We start from the raw sequence: 22,202 nt of genomic DNA, 5'->3' as shown, positions 1-22,202 counted from the left end.
GAAATGGGAGAACTTAATTTAGATGACCATTATATATACTACTGTGGGCAAGAATCCCTTAGAAGAAATGTAGTAGCCCTCCTAGTCAATAAAAGAGTCTGAAATGCAGTACTTGGGTGCAATCTCAAAAATAAAAGAATGATCTGTTTGTTTCCAAGGCAAATCATCAATATCACAGTAATCCAAATTTATGTCCCAATCACTGATGCCAAAGAAGCTGAAGCTGAACAGCTCTATGACGATCTACAAGACCTTCTAGAACTAGCACCAAGAAAAGATGTCCTTTTCACCACAGGGGATAGGAAAAAGAAGGAAGTCAAAAGATACCTAGAGTAACAGGCAAGTTTGGCCTTGGAATGCAGAATGAAGCAGGACAAAGGCTAACAGAGTTTTGTCAAGAGAACACACTGGTCATAGAAAACACATTCTTCCAAGAATAAAACAGATGACTCTACATGTGGACATCACCAGATGGTCAACACTGAAATCAGACTGATTATATTCTTTGCAGCCAAAGATGGAGACGCTCTATACATTCAGCAAAACAAGACCAGGAGCTGACTGTGGTTCAGATCATGAACTCCTTATTGCAAAATTCAGACTTAAATTGAAGAAAGTAGGAAAAACCACTAGACCATTCAGGTATGACCTAAATCATATCCCCTAAGATTATACAATGGAAGTGACAATTAGATTTAAGCGATTAGATCTGATAGAGTGCCTGAAGAACTATGGACAAAGGTTTGAAACATTGTATAGGAGGCAGTGATCAAAACCATCCTCAAGAAGAAGAAATGCCAAAAGGCAAAATGGTTGTCTGAGTAGGTCTTACAAATAGCTGAGAAAAGAAGAGAAGCTAAAGGCAAATGAAAAAAGGAAAGATATACCCATCTGAATGCAGAATTCCAAAGAATAGCAAGGAGAGATAAGAAAGCCTTCCTCAGTGATCAATGCAAAGAAATAGAGGAAGACAATAGAATGGGAAAGACTAGACATCTCTTCAAGAAAATTAGAGCTACCAAGGGAACACTTCATGCAAAGATGGGCTCGATAAAGGACAGAAATGGTATGGACCTAACAGAAGCAGAAGATATTAAGAAGAGGTGGGAAGAATACACAGAAGAACTATACAAAAAAGATCTTCCTGACAAAGATAACCACGATGGTGTGATCACTCACCTAGAGCCAGACATCCTGGAGTTCGAAGTCAAGTGGGCCTTAGGAAGCATCACTACAAACAAAGCTAGTGGAAGTGATGGAATTCCAGTTGAGCTATTTCAAATCCTAAAAGCTGATGCTGTTAAAGTCCTGCATTCAATATGTCAGCAAATTTGGAAAACTCAGCAGTGGCCACAGGACTGGAAAAGGTCAGTTTTCATTCTAATCCCAAAGACAGGCAACGACAAAGAATGCTGAAAATTACCACACAATTGCACTCATCTCATATGCTAGGAAAGTAACGCTCAAAATTCTCCAAGCCAGGCTTCAGCAGTACGTGAACCAAGAATTTCCAAGTGTTCAAACTGGATTTAGGAAAGGCAGAGGAACCAGAGATCAAATTGCCAATATCTGTTGGATCATAGAAAAAGCAAGAGAGTTCCATGAATACATCTACTTCTGCTTTATTGACTATGCCAAAGCCTTTGACTTGTGTGGATCACAGCAATCTGTAGAAAATTCTTCAAGAGACTGGAAAACAAGACCACCTTACCTGCCTCCTGAGAAATGTGTATGCAGGTCAGGAAGCAACAGTTAAAATCTAACATGGAACAATGGACTGGTTCCAAATTGGGAAAGGAGTGTGTCAAGGCTATATATTGTCACCTTACTTATTTAACTTATATGCAGAGTACCTCAAGTGAAATGCCAGACTGGATGAAGCGCAAGCTGGAATCAAGACTGCCCAGAGAAATATCAATAACCTCAGATATGCAGATGCCACCACCCTTATGGAAGAAAGCAAAGAGGGACTAAAGAGCCTCTTGATGATACTGAAAGAGGAGAGAAGAGATTTTCTGGCTTAAAACTCAAAATTGAAAAAACAAAAAAAGATCATGGCATCTAGTCCCATCACTTCAGGGCAAATAGATGGAGAAACCGTGGAAACAGTGACAGACTTTATTTTCTTATGCTCCAAAATCACTGCAGATGGTGACTGCAGCATTGAATTTAAAAGATGCTTGCTCCTTGGAAGAAAATCTATGACCAACCTAGACAGCATATTAAAAAGCAGAGATGTTACTTTACTGACAAAGGTCCACCTAGTCAAAGCTATGGTTTTTCCAGTAGTCATGTATGGATGTGACAGATGGTCCAAGACCATTAAAAAAAAAAAGCTGAGCACCAAAGAATTGATGCTTTTGAACTGTGGCGTTGGAGAAGACTCTTGAGAGTCCCTTGGACTTCAAGCACATCAAACCAGTCAATCCTAAAGGAAATCAGTCCTGAATATTTATTGGAAGGACTGATGCTGAAGCTCCAATACTTTGGCCACCTGATGTGAAGAACTGACTCATTGGAAAAGACCCTGATGCTGGGAAATATTGAAGGCAGGAGGAGACTGGGACAACAGAGAATGAGATGGTTAGATGGTATCACCACCATCAAACAACCACCATCCATTCGCTGGACGAGTTTCAGCAAGCTCCAGGAGTTGGTGATGGACAGGGAAGCCTGGAGTGCTGTAGTCCATGGGGATGCAAAGATTTGGACATGACTGAGTGACTGAACTGAATTGATAAAGAAATTCCTTTAGCAATTCTTTTCCACAAGGTCTGCTTGCTATGAATTTTCTTAGCTTTCCCCTATCTAAAATTGTGTTCTAAATTTCACCTTCATTCCTGAGGGATATTTTCTTGCTGTATATCCGAACTGATACACCTTTCAACACTTGAAAAACTGTTGCTTCTTTGTGATCTAGAGTTTATGATCAATTCCAGAAAAATAAATGACCCAATCAAAAAATGGGCCAAAGAACTAAACAGACAGTTCTCCAAAGAAGACATAGAGTTGGCTAACAAACACATGAAAAGATGCTGAACATCACTCACTATTATAGAAATGAAATCAAAACCACAATGAGGTACCATATCAGCCAGTCAGAACGGCTGCTATCCAAAAATCTACAAACAATAAATGCTGGAGAGGGTGTGGAGAAAAGGGAACCCTCTTACACTGTTGGTGGGAATGCAAACTAGTACGGCCACTATGGAGAACACTGTGGAGATTCCTTAAAAAACCACAAATAGAACTGCCTTATGACCCAGCAATCCCACTGCTGGGCATACACACCGAGGAAACCAGAATTGAAAGAGACACGTGTACCCCAATGTTCACTGCAGCACTGTTTATAATAGCCAGGACATGGAAGCAACCTAGATGTCCATCAGCAGATGAGTGGATAAGAAAGGTGTGGTACATATACACAATGGAGTATTACTCAGCCATTAAAAAGAATACATTTGAATCATTTCTAATGAGGTGGATGAAACTGGAGCCAATTATACAGAGTGAAGTAAGCCAGAAAGAAAAACACCAATACAATATACTAACACATATGTATGGAATTTAGAAAGATAGTAACGATAACCCTGTATGTGAGACAGCAAAAGAGACACAGATGCATAAAACAGTCTTTTGGACTCTGTGGGAGAGGGAGAGGGTGGGATGATTTGGGAGAATGGCATTGAAACATGTATAATATCATATATGAAACAAATTGCCAGTCCAGGTTCAATGCAGGATACAGGATGCTTGGGGCTGGTGCACTGGGATGACCCAGAGGGATGGGATGGGGAGGGAGGTGGGAAGGGGGTTCAGGATGGGGAACACGTGTACACCCGTGGTGGATTCATGTTGATATATGGCAAAACCAATACAATATTGTAAAGTAATTAGCCTCCAACTAAAATAAATAAATTAAAAAAAAAAAAAAGAAAGATGGTACTGACGATTCTACATGCAAGGCAGCAAAAGAGACACAGACATGAAGAATAGACTTTTGGACTCAGTGGGAGAAGGCGAGGTTGGGATGACTTGAGAGAATAGCATTGAAACGTATATTACCATATGTAAAATAGATGACCAGTGCCAGTTCGATGCATGAAGCAGGGCACTCATCAGGTGCTCTGGTACAACCCAGAGGAATAGGGTGACGAAGGAGGTGGTAGGGGGTTTCAGCATTGGGGAAGACACATCACAATATTATCAAGTAATTATCCTCTAATTAAATAAATACATTAAAAAATGAAGTCTACTGACTCTTTCCTCTGACATCATACTTCTGCTATTAAGCCCATCTGGTGATTTTTTTTTTTAATGTCAGTTATTGTATTTTTCAGGCTTCCCTAGTGGCTGAGTGATTAAAAAAAAAAATTGCCTGCCATTTCAGGACACACAGGTTTGATCCCTGAATCAGGAAGATCCCCTGGAGAAGGAAATGGCAACCCACTCCAGTATTCTTGTCTGGGAAACCCCATGGACAGAGGAACCTGGGGGGCTACAGTCCATGGTGTTGCAAAAGAGTCAGACACAACTTAGCAACTAAACAACAACTGCATTTTTCAATTCTGAAGTTGTCATCTAGTTTCTTTATATCTTCTATTTATCTGATTAGGCTTTGTATTTTAACATTTGTTCCAAGAGTGTTTGTGCTATCCATTTGAATTTTTAATAGTTAATTGACAAAGTCTTTTTCAGATAAGTGCAAAATTGCAGCCTTTGGTTGTGGCTGTTTTTTAATTATTTTATTTTTTTAATTTTAAATGTATTTATTTGCCATGCAACTTGAAATCATTGTGGTTTTTTCTATGCCTGATAATTCTGGAGTATATCCTGGACATTTTAGACATGATATTACAAAACTCTAAGTATGGAAAGCATTTATATTTTTGCTTTAGCAGTTAATCTGATTAGGTTCAGGCCATATGTTCCCACCAGCTTGCTGTGGGCTGGTGGTTCAATGTCAGTTTTCAAATGTTAACTCAGATTTGTCTGGTATGTGTCACTAAGTCATCAGTCTGGAATCTAGATAAAAGTCAGTTATCTCAGTTCTTTGGTATGCTCATTGGGATCTAATCAACATAGGCACAGGTTAGTGGTGGGTATCCAGGAGCTCATTAACAAAATACATTATGGGGTCATTTTCCTGAACTCCTACCTCTCCAGTCTCACCAGTGCTACCCTGCGATTTCCCTTTCAGGCCTCCAGTTGGAAATTGTTCACTTCTGCAATTGTGCCACATCTGGAAACAAGCAGTGGGAAAACAGAGGGATAAAAAAAGCAACAGTAAGTGGTTCTGCTCTCACAGCCGGAGCTTCATCACACAGAGACTAAGGGTTCCCCTCTCCAAGCGTACTGGTTCCGATGGCTTCACTGCTGCCACTGTTGCTGCCACTGCATGATTGCCTGAGGGCTGGGATGTGAGAGAAGAGAAATAAAGGGGAAAATGGAGGACTTTCCCCCTTCTCTCACTTCTCAAACAAGAACTAGAGGGCGTCTCCTGGAACTTTTTGACTGTACTACAGTAATCACTTTCAAATGGATTAAGTTCAGGTTGGGGAATGGGGTAGGGGGAGTGGGAAACTCACCACTGGTTTGTTGGATTCTCAAATTCTGATGTTCTTCTTTAATCTTCCCACAGCTATTTACTTTTCAGTATTCTCAAACAGCTGTGTCATGAATTCTGTCCAGGTTTTATGACTGTGTTCAGTGATGGACAAAGAGTAGCAAGTACTTAACCATCTTACCCAGAACTATAATCTAGAATTAAATTTTAAATAAATCACTCTGGTGGTGATACGGAAGGTGAATTTGAAGGGAACAACACTAAAGATAGGGAGATCAGTTAGGAAAGTACTATAGTAATCTAGGTAATAGATGAGATCTCAAATCTGGGCAGTTGGTAATAGAGACGATGATGAGAATGCCAATTCAAGAAATATTTGGGAGGTAAAATTGATTAAGACTCAAAGAGGTGACCCTCGTACAAGGCCATAATTGAAACATGTAAGAAATTCAAAGTGGTCAAGACTTTTTAATGGCTCCATTAAAAAATACTTAGGAATAAATATAACAATAGAAATAAAAAAATTATACTCTGACAACTGTAAAACACTGTTGAAAAGAACTACTTCAATAAATGGAAAGACATATCATGTTGCAGTATAAGTCCTGACATTTGGATTTTCTCTTTTTTGTAATTCGTATGTCTGCCTTAAGCCTTGATTGCCCAGACATCCCCTTCAAAGAGGCACCCACTTCAAAGAGGGCAACCTCAAAAACATAAGCCGCCCCCACCCTAGTTCCTACTCCTTTGTTATAGCAATCTTGTTTGATTTGATACCTGACCATTTGGACTGCTTATTTTTTCTCTTCTCTGGCTTCAAATTCCACTCCTGCATTTTAAAATTCACCAATAATGAGAGAGCCCCAGAAATCCTAGGTTTCCACCTTCAATAAAAGCTTGCTCACTCATTCTCTGTCTCTGTGTCACTCTATCTCCCTCTCTCTCCTCTCCCTTTTTGTCTCTGTATCTCTCTTTCTCTCTCCCCAAACCCTTGATCTTTCTGGGTGGCCTCAGGTGTGCTGTGTATTTTCCAGGTGGTAGTGGTGGTTTAGTCGCTAAGTTGTATCCAACTCTTGTGACCCCATGGACTGTAGCCCACCACCACTGCTCTGTCCATGGGATTTCCCAGGCAAGCATACTAGAGTGGGTTGTCATTTCCTTCTCCAGAGGATCTTCCCAACCCAATTACCATGACAACCACCAGAAAAACTCATACAAGGACTAAAAAGAAGTATTGCCTCAGTTCTGGTCCAAACCACACCCCTGCTCTAAGGTAAGTCAAGAATATCCCTCCTTCTCTTTCCAATTACCCACCTTTTACATTGAAATTCTCATATATATATGATGTCTCTGCCCAAAGCAGGTTGAGAAGTTGATTTGCAAGCTAAATTCCTGCTTCTCCATTATTCAGCCATCAGATAAAGCTTGTGCTGTTCTAGTCTTGGGGCTTCCCCAGTGGCTCAGACGGTAGAGAATCTGCCTGCAATGTGGGAGACCAGTTTCAATCCCTGGGTCTGGAAGATCTCCTAGAGAAGGTAATGGCTACCTACTCAAGTATTCTTGCCTAGAGAACCCCATGGACAGAGGAGCCTGGTGGGCTATAGTCCATAGGGTCGCAAGGAGTCAGACATGACCTAGCGACTAAACAGCAGCAGCAGCAGTTTTACTCTCAGAATTGGTTTCATTATTAGCTGTGCAAATCTGATCAGAAAAAGAACCTCCCTGGAAGACAAGAGGTCTGAGTCCAGGCTAGGACCCAAGCATAGGTCCAGGCAACCAATTCGGTCACATCCACATGCAGAAAAATGAAACTGGATTCCTATATCACACCATATACAAAAATTAATTCAAAATTGATTTAAGACCTAAATATAAGAACTAAAACTATAAAACTCCCAAGAAGAAATAATGCAGGTAAATCTTCATGATCTTGACAGATCATGGTTTCTTGGATAAATTTAGACTTCAACAAAATTAAAAACTTTTATGCTTCAATTAACACAATCAAGAATGTGAAAAGACAATTCACAGAATTAGAGAAAATATTTGAAATCATAAATATAATCCCAGATTATGTCAAGAATTCTTACCATTCAATAATATACAAGTAAATAAGCCAAATAAGAATGGGCAAAGAATTTGGACTGATATCTCTCCAAAGAGGATACACAAATGGCAAATAAGCACAAGATAAAAACGTCCAACATCTTTAGCCATTAGGGAAATGTGAATCAAAATCACAAGAAGATACCACTTTCATGCCCACTAGAATGGCCATGATAAAGACAGATAATAAAAAAGTGTCGCAGAGGAGGTAATGAAATTGGAACCCTCATACACTGCTGATGGTAATGTAAAGAAATACATGGTCCAGCAATTTCCCTCTTCAGTAAATATCCATGAATAATGAAAATATATGTGCACACAAAAACTTGTACATGAATATTCAAAGCAGAATCATGCATAATAGCCAAAAAGTGAAAACCCTCATTCCCATCAACTGATGATTAGGTAAAAAAAATATGCTATATCTCTACAATGGAATGGGCTTCCCTGGTGGCTCAGTCGGTGAAGAATCTACCTGCAATGCAGGAGACCTGGGTTCAATCCCCAGGTTGGGAAGATCCTCTGGAGGAGGGCATGGGAACCCACTCCAGTATTCTTGCCTGGAGAATCCCCATGGACAGAGGAGGCCTGGTGGGCTGCAGTCCATGGGGTCACAGAGAGTCAGACACGATTGAGCTACTAACCACAGCACATACAATGGAATATTTTTCATCAATAAAAGGAAATGAAATACACATGCTACAACATGGATGAATCTTATGTTAAATGAAAGAAGTTAAACATAAAAGGCTACACACTGTAAGATTTAATTCATATGAAATGTCCAGAACAGGTGAATCTACAGAGACAGAAAGTAAATCAATGGCTGCCTAGGGTTAGGGGCTAGGGATGGGGTGGGATGGGGACTGACTGCTAATGGGTATGGGGTTTCTATTGGGATGATGAAAATGTTCCAAAATTTGACTGTGATGATAGATGTACAACACTGTGAATATACTAAAAACTATAGAATTGTACACTATAAGTGGTGAATTATATGTCAATAAAACTGTTGAAAATGCATAAGGTTCAAAGAAAATCAGTTATATTGAACCAGAGGAATCAAAAGATAAACACAAAATCTTGATAAAGAAATAGATGTGCTTCTTTAGTAACGCATTAAATAACAAGATCCAGGTCTAAGAGCTAACTTACTTTTGAAGTAGTGATGAGTGTAAAATAAATTTTGAGACATGTGCAACAACTACAACAAAAACGACTTTCAGTTCCATTAGCATTACTAAAGAACAACAGAGGTGGAAAAAAGGAGAGAAAGTAAAACAGTCAATTGTTTCCCCTGATGAAGCTGCAGGATTAAAAAGCGGGTACAGACAAGAGATCTCCTTTTAGTGAGGTTGGAGATTTGCAAGACGGCTTCCAGCCTAGTGCTTTTCACATGTTTATACAAAATTGGCTGTACCAGCTAAATCACTGCCAAGCAACTTGGACATCTCTGGCTGTACCCTTCAGTCACTCTGCAAGGCAGCGGGAGGGGACAGGCATAAACCTAATGATACTTGGTCACCAAAACAAAGCAAGCTGGGAGACAGAATGGAAAATTAACACAATGGGTAAGAATCTAAGGCATGGCATGCTCTCCCTCCTGTGTCCAACTTATCAGAGAAGGAGATATGACCAGACTAGCCTGGGGGCTCAGATGAGAATTGGAGAGACTTCAATGACTTCCCCCTCTACCAGATACCTACCTCCAGGACTAAATTTCAAAATATTTGACAAGTGATAATCGGCCACAGAGCAATCACAACAGTTGCCTGTCACAATACTAGAACAGAGCCTTGGAGGTCTCTTGCTATGACAGACATTACCTGATTCAGTTGCTAGATTATGGGAGGTCCTAGAAGTCCTAGAGGCAAGACTGGGGCAGTGGCTCTTCATCAACTGGCATAGAGGATGTCCAAGTCCTCTGTTAATAACTGAAGTGGTAGATTCTTTACCGTCTGAGCCAGCAGGGAAGTGCTGTATCAGTATACCTCACCACAAACATAGGATAGAGAGTGCAGAACCTCCTGAAAGCTTTATGAAGGAAGGATTGAGCAAGTGGTTGATGCTTCCATTCATGGGACATCTTGCAGATTTCACCAGTGGAAATTTCTCCTCTTGACTGAAGGACCAAAAGAGATTTCAGTGCACCACGCCAAGTTTTTTTTTAATTTAGACTCTAGAAAGTCACTTAACTGCAAAAGTAGGGGTACACTGCAGTGAAAATCCTGATCCTTACCTTTCCATCATGTAGGAAGAAGCAAAGAAAGCAGGCAACCAGAAAAGGGGACTGATGGATATTGGGCCAAACATCCAGCTGCCCCAGATCTGAACACTGAGGCCTGTCTGTCTGTAAGGGGTCTCTCTCTCTGGACTGCCCCTCCCAGCACCCGGGTGCTCCTTCTACAGACTCATCCATCAATGTACACCTAGCTCAATTCCTCTTCCTTTGAAGGGAAGACCTTCAAATAAAGAGGGAAACTGGATAAGCCAGACCCTGAGGCACAGCCTTTATTGGGCAGAGGAAAATACATCTGTGGGCTACGTATGGGGCTCCTGAGCAATAAAGGGGAAGTGAGTCATTTTAACAACAACCACTATTTTTATTAAATTTATAATCAAATATTACAACAACTTTTCTTTTGTACAAAAAAAAAATTTAAATACTTACAACATTGTCAGTTTGGGAAAAGACAAACAGTATAAAAATGAGGAAAAGTGATGAAAAGACAAATCCAAAGACAGAATAAACACAGCCTATTTATGCGCCTGCCCAGCCCTGGTGGCTGCTGCCAGAGTACCAGACCCTCGGCCTCAGAATTAGCAACACCTCAAAATTTTCTCCAGTGCCAACATGTCCAAGGGTGGGGTTTTGGCGACTTCAAAGAACATCCTGAAAAAGGAAGAGGGGTCTGGTCAGTGTGAAACAGGCCAAAGCAAGGAGGCTCCATGGAATAAGTGGGACATTGGCCCTTGGTTCCCTATCTTGCTTTAACTCTGGAACAGAAAGTAAGGTAAAAAAGTATCTGAATCTTTCTTTCCCCTTAAGTGAGGCTCGTCTGGGCCTCCCCATGACAAAGCATAAACCCAACCTCAACTGGAGACTGATACTTACTCATGCGAATACTTGGAACATACAGTCTTGAGCCTATTGCAAGAATGAAAAGTCAGTAGGATGTTCAGCTGCCTGACCAAGGCGTGAAGATCAGAGATCCTGTAGCCACTGTAATACTCTAGGATAGGAGCCTGGAAGAAGCAACATGAACAGTGACATTTATGACAGGAAGCAGACCCTTCCTGTCTCCAACACCCAAGTCCAAACCTCCTATCCATAGTACAGGCAGAGAAGATAGTCAAACAATTCAGACTCATACAGCACAGATACTGGCCAATAATTATAGGGTACTACCTAGAAAAATATGTTCTATCTGCAAGCTAGTAGAATGGCTATATCCATATGTTACCAGCTGGATACAAGGCCCAGTCATAGGTATTTAAACTGAAATCCACTGATAATTCAAGGAACAGGATAGACTTTATAACTTAGGCACTCTCAGGTTAAGAGCCAATGGCTAGGCAAACCTCAGAACAAACTTGAGGTCCCAACAAAACAGCCATCAGGAACTTTAGGTTGTTCTTCCCCTCTGGCTCAAACAACTATCATTTCATGTATTTATTTTCTCATTCAACTTTAAGGATGCCTAGCATGTGGCAAAAAGGAGTATAGCAGAGTGTTTAAGACCAAAGATTCTGCAGGCAAGCTGCTAGGGTTCAGATTCCAGCTCTACCTACAACATGACCTTGAACCAGTTATTTAACTTCTTGGTGCTGCTGTTTCTAAATCTGTCAAATGGGGATCATCACAGTAATTATATAATAGCATTAAATGAGTTAATATACATAAAGCACATGAAACAGAGTCTAGCATATGCCCATACCATATGAGCTAGGATTAATATTAACCGAGCCTCATACACAATGCTGGGAATACAAGGATGACTAAGGCTCCTACCCTTGAGGAGTGTATAGTCTAGTGGGAGAGACAGACATGCACACAGAGAATTACAAAATGTGTGGGAAGTGCTACCAGGGAAGGGAGCATGGGACACTAGAGGAAGAGAGCTGTAGGACCCATGACTTTTGTCTGGGAGAGCCACAGAAAGCTTTGTAGAGAAGTGGACATCTACAGTAGGTGCTAAAAGTCTAATGGGAGTTCCACGGGTAGAGAAAGGAAGATTTATTATTCTGCAAAGCGGAGTTTTCTTCAAACGTCTTATATTATTCTCCCTGAACTCATTTTTTTTTCCCCAACTATCTTACCTGGAATTGGCGGCAGGGGATAAGAAGTCCACCAATTTGGATCCCTTTCCCTTTTACATGGCCCTGAGATACTTCTGCAGGAATCTCAGGGCTCTACTGAATACTGGAAACCATTGCCACAGGCAAAGGCAGTCATTGGAATGCTGCTCTCACCTCTCACCATTCCGCGTTAATACATTCCCTGCTCTATCCATAGGAAATATCTTATCTGCCTCCCCCAAATCACAGTTTCCTTATTGCCTTCACGTCTTTTCAATCATTCTCCCTCTGCCTAGAATGTCCCTTCTCACATGTTCCTACTCATCTTTCAAGACCCAACTCAAAAGTCACATTCTGTGTGAAGCCTTTCTCATCTATAGCAGTATGCATGTATATGTATATGTGTGTGTGTGTGTGTATATATATATATATATATAGTAGTGTACAGGACTGTGAAGCCAGACTACCTGGGTTCAGATCAGGACTGACATTTAGCTGATGTTAGTACATCCACATCAAATATTAAAATACTGAAATATTTCTATGCTGGTTGGCAAGCAGTTTGCTGCCCTGAGCCTCTCAACCGTCCTCCCTACCAAGACTACCAATCTTCCCCAGGATCCAAAGCCTGGGTCAGCATAGGGCCTCCAGGATCATGACTCCAGAGCTACGGCCACATCCATTCTGATTGCAGAGTAGGTATATACTTTGAACAGACTCGTAGTTCTCAAAGCCTAGCTCTGCCTCTCATTAGCCAAACACGGGAACTTATTTCTTATCTGTCCAATAGGGATAATACTGTTGATTTCATAGGGTTGTTGTGAAGATTAAGTGAGTTAATACACAAAGTATTTAGACTACCATCTAAGCATTCAATAAATGCTAACTATTATTACATATTCTTTTTCATCATCATCACTGCCATTTACTGAATGCTTTCTCTGTCCCAAGACATTTCAGGGCCTGTCCAAGTTCACACAACTGTTTTTAGGGTTCTTTCTCAGCACACAGAGGTTCTTCCATCAGTAGTGGTGCTAGAATCTCTAGGCTGGAGGGGCCTAGGGGAGGTTGGGAAGAGTATGCTCATTTGTGAACAAACTCTTCTACTTGGATTTCATTTACACCTCAAAAAGTTCATAGTTTTCTAAAGTTGTTTTCATTCACAATTTTTCACAAAATTAAGAAAGCATCAAATATGCATTTTATTTGTATTGGGGAAGGAGGCTGTGGAGGCCTTCACCTTCAGAGAAGAGTACTATAGTATATGTCTGAGTCCCCTGTTATATACACAGACAGTTACTTTCACCGCTCTATTCTCTGGGTCAGTACTTGCCAAATCCTGTTCCAACGAGCACTCCTGTATGGGGCCAAGCTTTCTGAGAGGACTGCTAGGAGCAGGGGTGGCATGGGGTAAGGCAAGAAGTGGGTCTACCCCACCCCCTGCCACAATCAAAATAATTTCACATTAGTCTGTTTTGTGATATTGGGCTTTCAGGTGAGCTGTCTTTAGAACAAATGATACTGTGACAAAGAAAAATGAAATAAAATACTTCAAAACCAGGGCTACAGAAAACCTTTAGGCAGCCAGGCCCCTAAAAGGTCAAGATGTTAAAGGATTCATAACAGCACATAAGCAGCAGTTTTGTCACAGAGTCTCCCACAACCCTAACTTATACCTTCCTCCAGAGCTGAGCCTGTGCTTTTAAATCCCCCACCCAGTCTTCCCCACTGCCCACAAGTGTTTACCCAGTGTCCGAGCTTGTCCATGCAGAGGGCCAGGAAGAAGGAGGCAGCAGCGAGCTTGGAAGCCCTCTCCTGGACATAGTCATATTCCAGCAGGGTCAACTCACAGATGAAGCGGGACAAGGTCAGTGTCTTCATGCTGGCATAGACACACTAAAGGCAGGAAGAAGACGGACTCAGCAATCAGTACAGAACACTGGCACCAAGCAGATGACCCCTGCACTCACTCCAGTTATCCTACCTTGGGCCTAAATGGTTCTCTCCCTGAGCGATGTACTTCTGCCACCATGACTCACACTAAGGACCCTGTCTCTAAAGCAGAATCTTTAGGAGGGGAGATTCTGAAATCAGCAATGGTGTTTGCCATCTTTAGGATCTTAAGCCAAAATACCAACTGTACTTATGGTACCCTCCCACCTCCCCTTTCTGTATATGCCATCCTTTGAAAAGCCAAAGGCCTCCAACTGCTATCTTTGCACCAGGTTCCAGACTAGAAATCTTTTCTTGTTTGAATCCACACACACACACATACACACACACACATATATATACACACACAGGTATAATATATACATATATATTACATACACACACACACAGACACATATATACACATTTATATTTATGGGCTTCCAAAGACGCTTACTCCTTGGAAGAAAAGTTATGATCAACCTAGATAGCATATTCAAAAGCAGAGACATTACTTTGCCGACTAAGGTCCGTCTAGTCAAGGCTATGCTTTTTCCAGTGGTCATGTATGGATGTGAGAGTTGGACTGTGAAGAAGGCTGAGTGCTGAAGAATTGATGCTTTTGAACTGTGGTGTTGGAGAAGACTCTCTTGAGAGTCCTGTGGACTGCAAGGAGATTCAACCAGTCCATTCTGAAGGAGATCAGCCCTGGGATTTCTTTGGAGGGAATGATGCTAAAGCTGAAACTCCAGTACTCTGGCCACCTCATGAGAAGAGTTGACTCATTGGAAAAAACTCTGATGCTGGGAGGGATTGGGGGCAGGAGGAGAAGGGGATGACCGAGGATGAGATGGCTGGATGGCATCACGGACTCGATGGACGTTGAGTCTGGGTGAACTCCGGGAGATGGTGATGGACAGGGAGGCCTGGCATGCTGCGATTCATGGGGTCACAAAGAGTCGCACACGACTGAGCGACTAAACTGAACTGAACTGATGGTGGCTCAGACAGTAAACAATCTGCCTGCAATGCGGGAGACCCAGGTTCAGTCCCTGGATTGGGAAGATCCCCTTGAGAAAGGAATGGCAACCCACCTTAGTATTCTTGCCTGGAGAAATGCATGGACAGAGGAGCCTGGTGGGCTAAGTCCATGGGGTCACAAAGAGCTGGACACGGCTGAGTGACTAACACTTTTCATGTATATTTATACATACATACACTCACACACAAATCCTTCCACAAAACACACTTGTAGAATAAGTGAATAATTACAAAGTGACTTCCCTTGTAAGCAATATTCAGGTGAAGGAAAAGAACTTTGCTAGCATCTCCTCTAAACTTCCCATGTGTCCCTTCCTGATTAAAGAATCTTCTTCCCCTCCCCTACTCTGCCTTCACCTCAAAACTTTACAGGCATACCATTGAAATCTGCAATTTTCTCTGCCCACCACCACCACCACCACACTCCATAAAGATCACCATTCTAGGAGGGTGGCTTGAAGAAACTCCCCTGTCCTCAGTTGTCCCTTTCCCTACCACTCAGGGAGCCACTCTGGGAATGGAGGGGACTAACTCAGCAGTGGGAAAATGAAGATGTGCTTCCTCCCTCTTACCCTAGCATATCTGCGCAGAAAATGATAGGCGATGGGAATGTTGATATCAAATTTGAGGATTTTCAGGATGCTGGCTTCCATGGCGAGCATCTCGTCTCTCTTATAAATATCGTTGCAGATGTACAGGAAGTCATTCACACTAGGTGGGCAGCACTCCTATGGGTGGAGAGGAGAGGCAGTCACAAACAGGCAAAGACAACCCATTCCTCTCTGCTTGGAGATGAAAGGCAGGGGAAGAGGGGGTGAATGATAGGAGGTAATAACATTCCCTGGAATAAACCTTCAGGGTAGCTCTGAGAGCCAGCATCTGGTTGATGTGAGCAGTCCATCTGAAAAACAAAATCAGAGACACAGGAGGAGAGAGGACAAGGCCTTTTGGGGTAGATTCCTACAGCGCTGGAAGCGGCACAACATAGCACATGGACTGGAAGCACTGACCTCTCTTCTGATGAGTGAGAGCCAGAAACGGGAAAGCTAAGGCCTGCTCTGAGGGGGATGGAAGGAAAGAGACCACAGAAAGGGGAGCTAGGGATGGAAAATAAGCCCACACTTTGTTTCCTAGTCTAAGCAATGAATAAGGATGTTTGGGAGGGGTCACTGTTGGGGTAATAGGCATTGAAAGAGAGACAGAGAGAAGGGCACAGAGGGAACCCAAGCAGAGACTGAAGGTGGTGGGAGGACATGCAAGGGGGGCTAGACTGGGAAGATCCAGGGCAGATGGAGAGTGAGAACACCACCTCTCTCCCCATTCAGGAGCACCTTCCCATGCCCCGCCCTCTGCAGGTTGAAATTTATCTTTGGGGTGAGGAAGAGGAGGTAGGACGACCCCTGAATCTTTTCTCTAGCTGCACCTCACTGCCCACTCCAGCATTCTTCTCACAACTTTCCCTATCTTCAGATCACAAACTGGACCAATCCTCTGGGTTTGCAGACAAGGAAATTGAGGGCCAGAGAGAGAAAGAGACTTGCTTGAGGTCACACAACCACCCAGTGACAAGGCCAGAACGAGAAATTCTCCCTTCTACTGCTCTACTTACCAGTGGCTCCTTCCTTTCTTCTCCTCTTGTATCATCTCCTTACCTCCCCTTGCAAAAGTCTTTCTGTACTTCTCAGTCCTGTGAGGGGAAGACACTCCTGCTCCAAAAAAACCTAGTGGGGGTCCTTTGTCCTGACAACTAAAAGACAGGCACTCCTGGTTCCAAAAGTTGCTAACAAGAGCATCTTACACTTTCCTTCTCCCTCCTGTGCTTGGCTAGTCAGGGATCCCTAGCTTCTTTTTAACCCCCTTGAGGTTGAGGCAGGGAATACTTGCTCAGTCCACAAGGACATCCCTAGGTAAGCAGAGGGAGGAGCAAGGAGAGAGAGAAGGAAAAAGAGAGAGGAAGAGGAGCAAGGGAATGGACCAGGAAGCCAGTGAGCAGGGAAGGGAATGAGCTAGAGAGGGAAGCAGGGGACAAGGGAGAGAGTGAGAGAAGAGGAAGGGAAAGAGGAAGAAAAGCAAGAAGGTTAGGAAGCAAGGCCAGGAAGGAGGGTGGGAGGATAAGAATGAGGGGGAGAGCCAGGGAAAGAAGAAGCCAGGGAGGAAAAGAGGATGGAGTGGAACAAAGAACAAGTGTGAGTGAGAGGGAGTTGAGCAGAGAGGGAGCAAGGAGAGAGGAGGAATAAAGGAACCAGACAGTAAGAGAGCAGGGAAGGAAATGAGCCAGAGAGGAAAAACATCAGGAGAATGAGGGAGGGAGACAGAGAAGGAGAAGAGAGAGAAGGAAGAAAAAGAAAGCAAACCGGGAAGGAGGGTTAAGAGGAAGTTAAGGGGGGGTGGGGAGTCATGATGTCAGGGTACCATGGAGCAAGGATGGGAGATAGGAACGGAAGGAGCAAGTAGGGAGGGGAGAGAAGGAACCAGCAGAAAAAGAAGAGGGAGAAGGGGAAGGGGGGGGGGGAGAAAGAGGGAGGGGAGCAGGCACCAGCAGAGCAACAGGAAGGAGAGAGAAGGAAGAGCAAGAGTGTGTGACAGAGGGAAGAGAGTTAGCTAGGGAAGGAGAAAAGAGAGTGAACAAAGGAAAGGGAGGGAGGGTGGAGCATACAATGGAGGGAGAAACAGGGTGGGTAGGAGGGTGGTAGGAGGGAGGGAGGCATGGAGGAGTAAGGGACAGAACCAGGGTAGGAAGGAGAGGATCATGGAAGGAGGGAGCAAGTGAGGAGGGGAGGGAGTAATGAGAGAAAGATAAAGAAAAGGAGGGCTGGAAAGAGCAAGAAGTGGGTGGGTAGATGGAGGGAGGGAGGGAGCTCAGCATGGAGTGAGTGTTCAAAGCATGGAATGAGGGATCAAGGAAGGAACTGAAAGAAGGCTGGAGGGAGGAAGGGAGCTATGGAGCAAGGGCGGAGGTAGGGCCAGAAGTGGGGATGTGGGCCAGAACTGGCGCAAGAAGGAAGCAAGTAAGGAGCAAAGGAGGGAGAGTTCGAGTTAGAGAGGGAGGTACTGATCGAGGTACGAGCTAGCAGTGAAGAAGGGAAGTGGAAAGCTACTTAGGGATACAGCTGAGGAGGGAACACAAAAACAAATCCACAGTTCTAAAGGTTTTTGCACTCAGTGGAAGTTACTACTTCTCTGTTCCTAAACCATAAGGTTTTCTACTATTAGCCTATCTGAAGGAAAAATGAGAGTTGAGCAAGACCATTTAGTACCTGAGGAAGAGGAAAGAATCAGATAAAGTAGTTAGATGGATTATGGCCGGCTACTTGCTTTTATAATGCTACTTCAAAAGTAATTTACATGGACTCACTACCATCTACACTAGGCCATTTTCTCTTAAATGTCTCCAGCACCTAGATTTGGAAATGCTTCCTTATACATGCAATTCAAGACTCTACCAGAAGGAGATGGAGTTGCTGGAAGAAGAAAAGGGGGTGAGGACAGAGAATTATGGTACAGAAGGAAGCTTTAAAAAGAACAACTCATTTAACTAGGAATATGTCCACATACACACATTTTCAAAGAGGAAACAGGAGAACTTTGTTGATACCAGGAAACAAATACACCACCATTTGCACCCAATACCAGCTTCCCTGCCATGGAAGACAGACAAAAATTTGATAGGAAAACTTAATTGTGTTCATGAATGTAATTGTATACACACACAGATACACATATATGCAAATGTATACACATGCATACATGTGGTATGTATGTATATAATATATATATACATGCATGTTATACACATGTGCACACACATGTACATACATACATACATGGCTTGGACAGAAATTAATTAATTTTCTCCAAGTCTCATGGATTTGGGCTCACCTCAAATTTTGCTGCAATCATAAAAGCAGTGGAACCAAGGAGTTGTAACTTGTCCTTCTTGCATATTACCTTCATAAGGTAGTGATCTACCAGCTTCACTGCCAAGTACAGGGTCTCATGACTCATCTCAAAGGTCATCTGGAGGAATACACAAACAAGGCAGGAATCTGAATGTTGTCCAACTCCAAAGCCATATCCAGATGGATCTAACTACCTGGTCTGTGGTATTGAGGACATTGTAACTACAAGACCTAGCCAGCTGAAACTGCTATAAGTGTAAGAAATGCTTCAGCTAGGTGCCTGGCTGTATCTCTCATGCCTCTGAGGACCCTGGCAATACCTATCCCTACACATTTGGGTAAATGACAAATCTTACATCAGAGGGAGATGCTCTGCCTTCTCTATGAGCACCTTGAGTGAACCCACCCTCTCTCTTTCACCTCCAAAACTTAGATTCTTGTTCTCCGCATTTGCTACTTTATAGTGTAAACCCTAAGCATTGACTTTTTGTAATGCCAGCACCTGGCTTAAGTTTTGATTGCCAAAGTATCCACTTCAAAGAGATATCCACTTCAAGAATGGCTATGTCCAATGAACACACTGCCAGTCACAAGACGAGATAAAGAGTCAGGCCACCTTCCCCACTGAGGCTTCTTTGTTTTAGAGATCTTGGTTGGTTTTGATAACTGATCATTTGGACTGATTATTTTTCTCTTCCCAGGCTTTAAATTCTTACTCTTATGTTTTAAATTTACCAATAAAGAGTAAGCACCAGAAACCCTAGACCCCCACCTCTGACCCAGTAAAAGCATAACCCCCTGGCCCGCATGTTTACATGTGTGTTGTTTCTCTCTCTCCTTCCCTCCAACCTCAACTTCACCATGAGGACCCAGCTGTGCTCTGTAATTTCCAAGCCCTGTAAGTAATAAACCTGTATTTTTTCAAAGTTTCCTATCGTTATTGCTGAAGGGTGTTTTGCTATCATAATACGAACCACAGAGGGTAGTCCAGCCATGACATTAGTTATTGAAAGGCTGAGACCAGCACAAAAAACACTATTACCCCATACAATGAACTCCCAAAAGAGATGTTTATTTAGCTCTGAAATAAAGGGACTTGTTTATTAGTTTATTCATTCATTAGTTTCTCTTCCCAACTAGATATGCTATTAGAATATATGGACTGGGAGCAAGTACCAATAGCACAGTTTGTAAGTGAGCTGAGGGGCTAAAGAAGCCAGAAAGAGGTTAAAGCATTAGTAGCATAACCTTCCTTTCCTTCTTTCTCTTATTTATCCTTATTCTTGCCTTCACCAAGTCCAAGAAACTCTCCTATAGCCCCAGTCCCACAGTTAGTGCGAGCTCATATGGCATCTTTGTGCAAAGTAGGAAAAAAAGTGTCTCTGGGTGAATGCAGCCCTACAGGCACACATTTTATCAAGTAGACAATACTTTTATATAAATTAGCAAAAGGTGCCTTTGCCTCAGGGCATAGCAACCCCATAGTCAGAATGCACAGCTTAGCAAATAAGTATATTATCTAGATTCCATGCCTGCTTTTGCCTTGCCTGGACGCTGTGTGTAGGCACAATTTGCACTCATGGTGGTCCTACACAATCCTCACTGAGGCTTCTTCCTTACAACACCTTGGGTTCTTAGGATTCAAAAACAATACAATTTATACTAGCCCTGTGATAGGGAATAACAAATCTGACTCCATATTGGGTCTGTTTCTTTTACTTTAACCTTTGTATTCTATTCCTTATTCTACAAGTTGATTAACTTGTAACTTGTAAAGAGATGTTGCCTATAGCTTAAAGCATACACAATGGCCTATCTGCAGGAATCCTGCCCCCCACCCAGGCCTGAATGTTAAACTAAAATAAACTCAGCTCAAAGAAAACATCCTGACTCAGCCCACCTGTGAATAACTGCCAGAAAGAAGAAATTAACATACCCCTCCTGGCAGAAACCAGTAAATATTTGCAACACCTTATGGCCTTTTACTTTACCTCTCACCTCCCCCACTTATGGCCTGCTACTTTACCTCTCACCTCACCTCCTCTTTGTTTTATAAAAGAAACTAACATCTAGACCCTGGCAAGATGGTTCAGACTTCCAGCCTTCTGAATAAAGGTCACTATTTCTTGCCCCAACACCTCATCTCCCGATTTACTGTATTGTGCAGGAAGCAGAATGAGCTTGCTAACAGTCCAACACCTTAATCAATGTGTGAATCCCCTCTAACATCTCCACCAAATAGTTAACTCAGTTTCTGCCACAGAACCTCCAAATAGAACCTGGTTTTAACAGAAAATTCTTCTTTCTACTGAGTAGATATCGCCCTTAATGTAAGCTTACTTACTTCTTTGGGCCTCCTTTTTCATTGGCTAATATTATTGACCGGAGGCTAGATAACCAAATGGAGGTCCATAAAAAGCACTGGAGAAATGGATATATAACTGGATGGGCAAATAATTACCAGATAATGATTGAATACATTGGTTCAGTGATAGATATATTACATTTCTGAATAACAGAAATACCATGAAGCTTTTCTTATTGTTCCTGGGATATGGCCTGGATGTTCTCAGAAATCTGGCTTTATTAGTTTCCAACTGCTTCTGCAGTAAATTATCACACTCAGATGGTAAATAATCCACCTGCAATGAGGGAGACTTGGGTTCGATCCCTGGGTTGGAAAGATCCCCTGGAGAAGGAAAAGGCTACCCACTCCAGTATTCTGGCCTAGAAAATTCCATGAACTGTATAGTCCATGGGGTTGCAAAGAGTTGGACACGACTTAGCAACTTTCACTAGTGGCTTAAAACAATACAGATTTATTACCTTACAGATCTGGTGGTCATAAGTCCATTGGGCTTGCTGGACTAAAAAAATCAAAGTGCAAAGTGGGGCTATGTTTCGTTCTGAAGGTTCTAGTAGAGAATCTATTTTAGCTTCTAGAAACTGCCCATATTCCTTGGTTTGTGGCCCCTTCCATCTTCAAAGCCAGCAGTGGCCAGTGGAGTCTTTCCTATACTGCATTACTCTCTGCCTCTCTCTCTTCCACACTTAAGAACACTTGTGATTATAATTGGGCCCACTTGGATAACCTAGTATAGTCGCCCTACCTTAAATTCAGCTGATTATGATCTTAATTCCATAGTCTAATTTTCCATTCCCATATAAGGTAACATACTCAGATTCTGAGGATTAGGATGCAGGCATTTTATTCTGCCTACTACATTTTCCAAAGGAACATATAAGAAAGGGATGGGGAAAGTTCATGCAGATGAAGAGTAATGACTATCACCTCTAAGTGTCAAGAAATTGAGGTCAAATAATTACAGGAAAAAAAGTGTAAAAATGAAAAACAGCAA

At 42.4% G+C, this 22,202-nt stretch overlaps 1 protein-coding gene across 1 annotated transcript in view; it reads right to left on the bottom strand.

Moving 5' to 3' along the window:
- Positions 1-10,409: 10,409 nt before the first annotated feature.
- CCNB3 (cyclin B3) overlaps positions 10,410-22,202 on the bottom strand; it is a 37,300-nt gene continuing 25,507 nt past the window's right edge. The window contains exons 4-8 of the mRNA XM_068962414.1: positions 18,824-18,961; positions 15,517-15,672; positions 13,718-13,867; positions 10,788-10,918; positions 10,410-10,565 (exon numbers count right to left, since the gene is read on the bottom strand). Coding sequence (XP_068818515.1) covers positions 10,493-10,565; positions 10,788-10,918; positions 13,718-13,867; positions 15,517-15,672; positions 18,824-18,961 — 648 coding nt within the window. The 3' untranslated portion in view covers positions 10,410-10,492. The remainder of the gene's footprint in view (positions 10,566-10,787; positions 10,919-13,717; positions 13,868-15,516; positions 15,673-18,823; positions 18,962-22,202) is intronic.

Source organism: Capricornis sumatraensis, chromosome X (genome assembly GCF_032405125.1).
Source record: "Capricornis sumatraensis isolate serow.1 chromosome X, serow.2, whole genome shotgun sequence".
NCBI lineage: Eukaryota > Metazoa > Chordata > Mammalia > Artiodactyla > Bovidae > Capricornis > Capricornis sumatraensis.
This window is presented reverse-complemented; position numbering and strand designations above follow the sequence as displayed.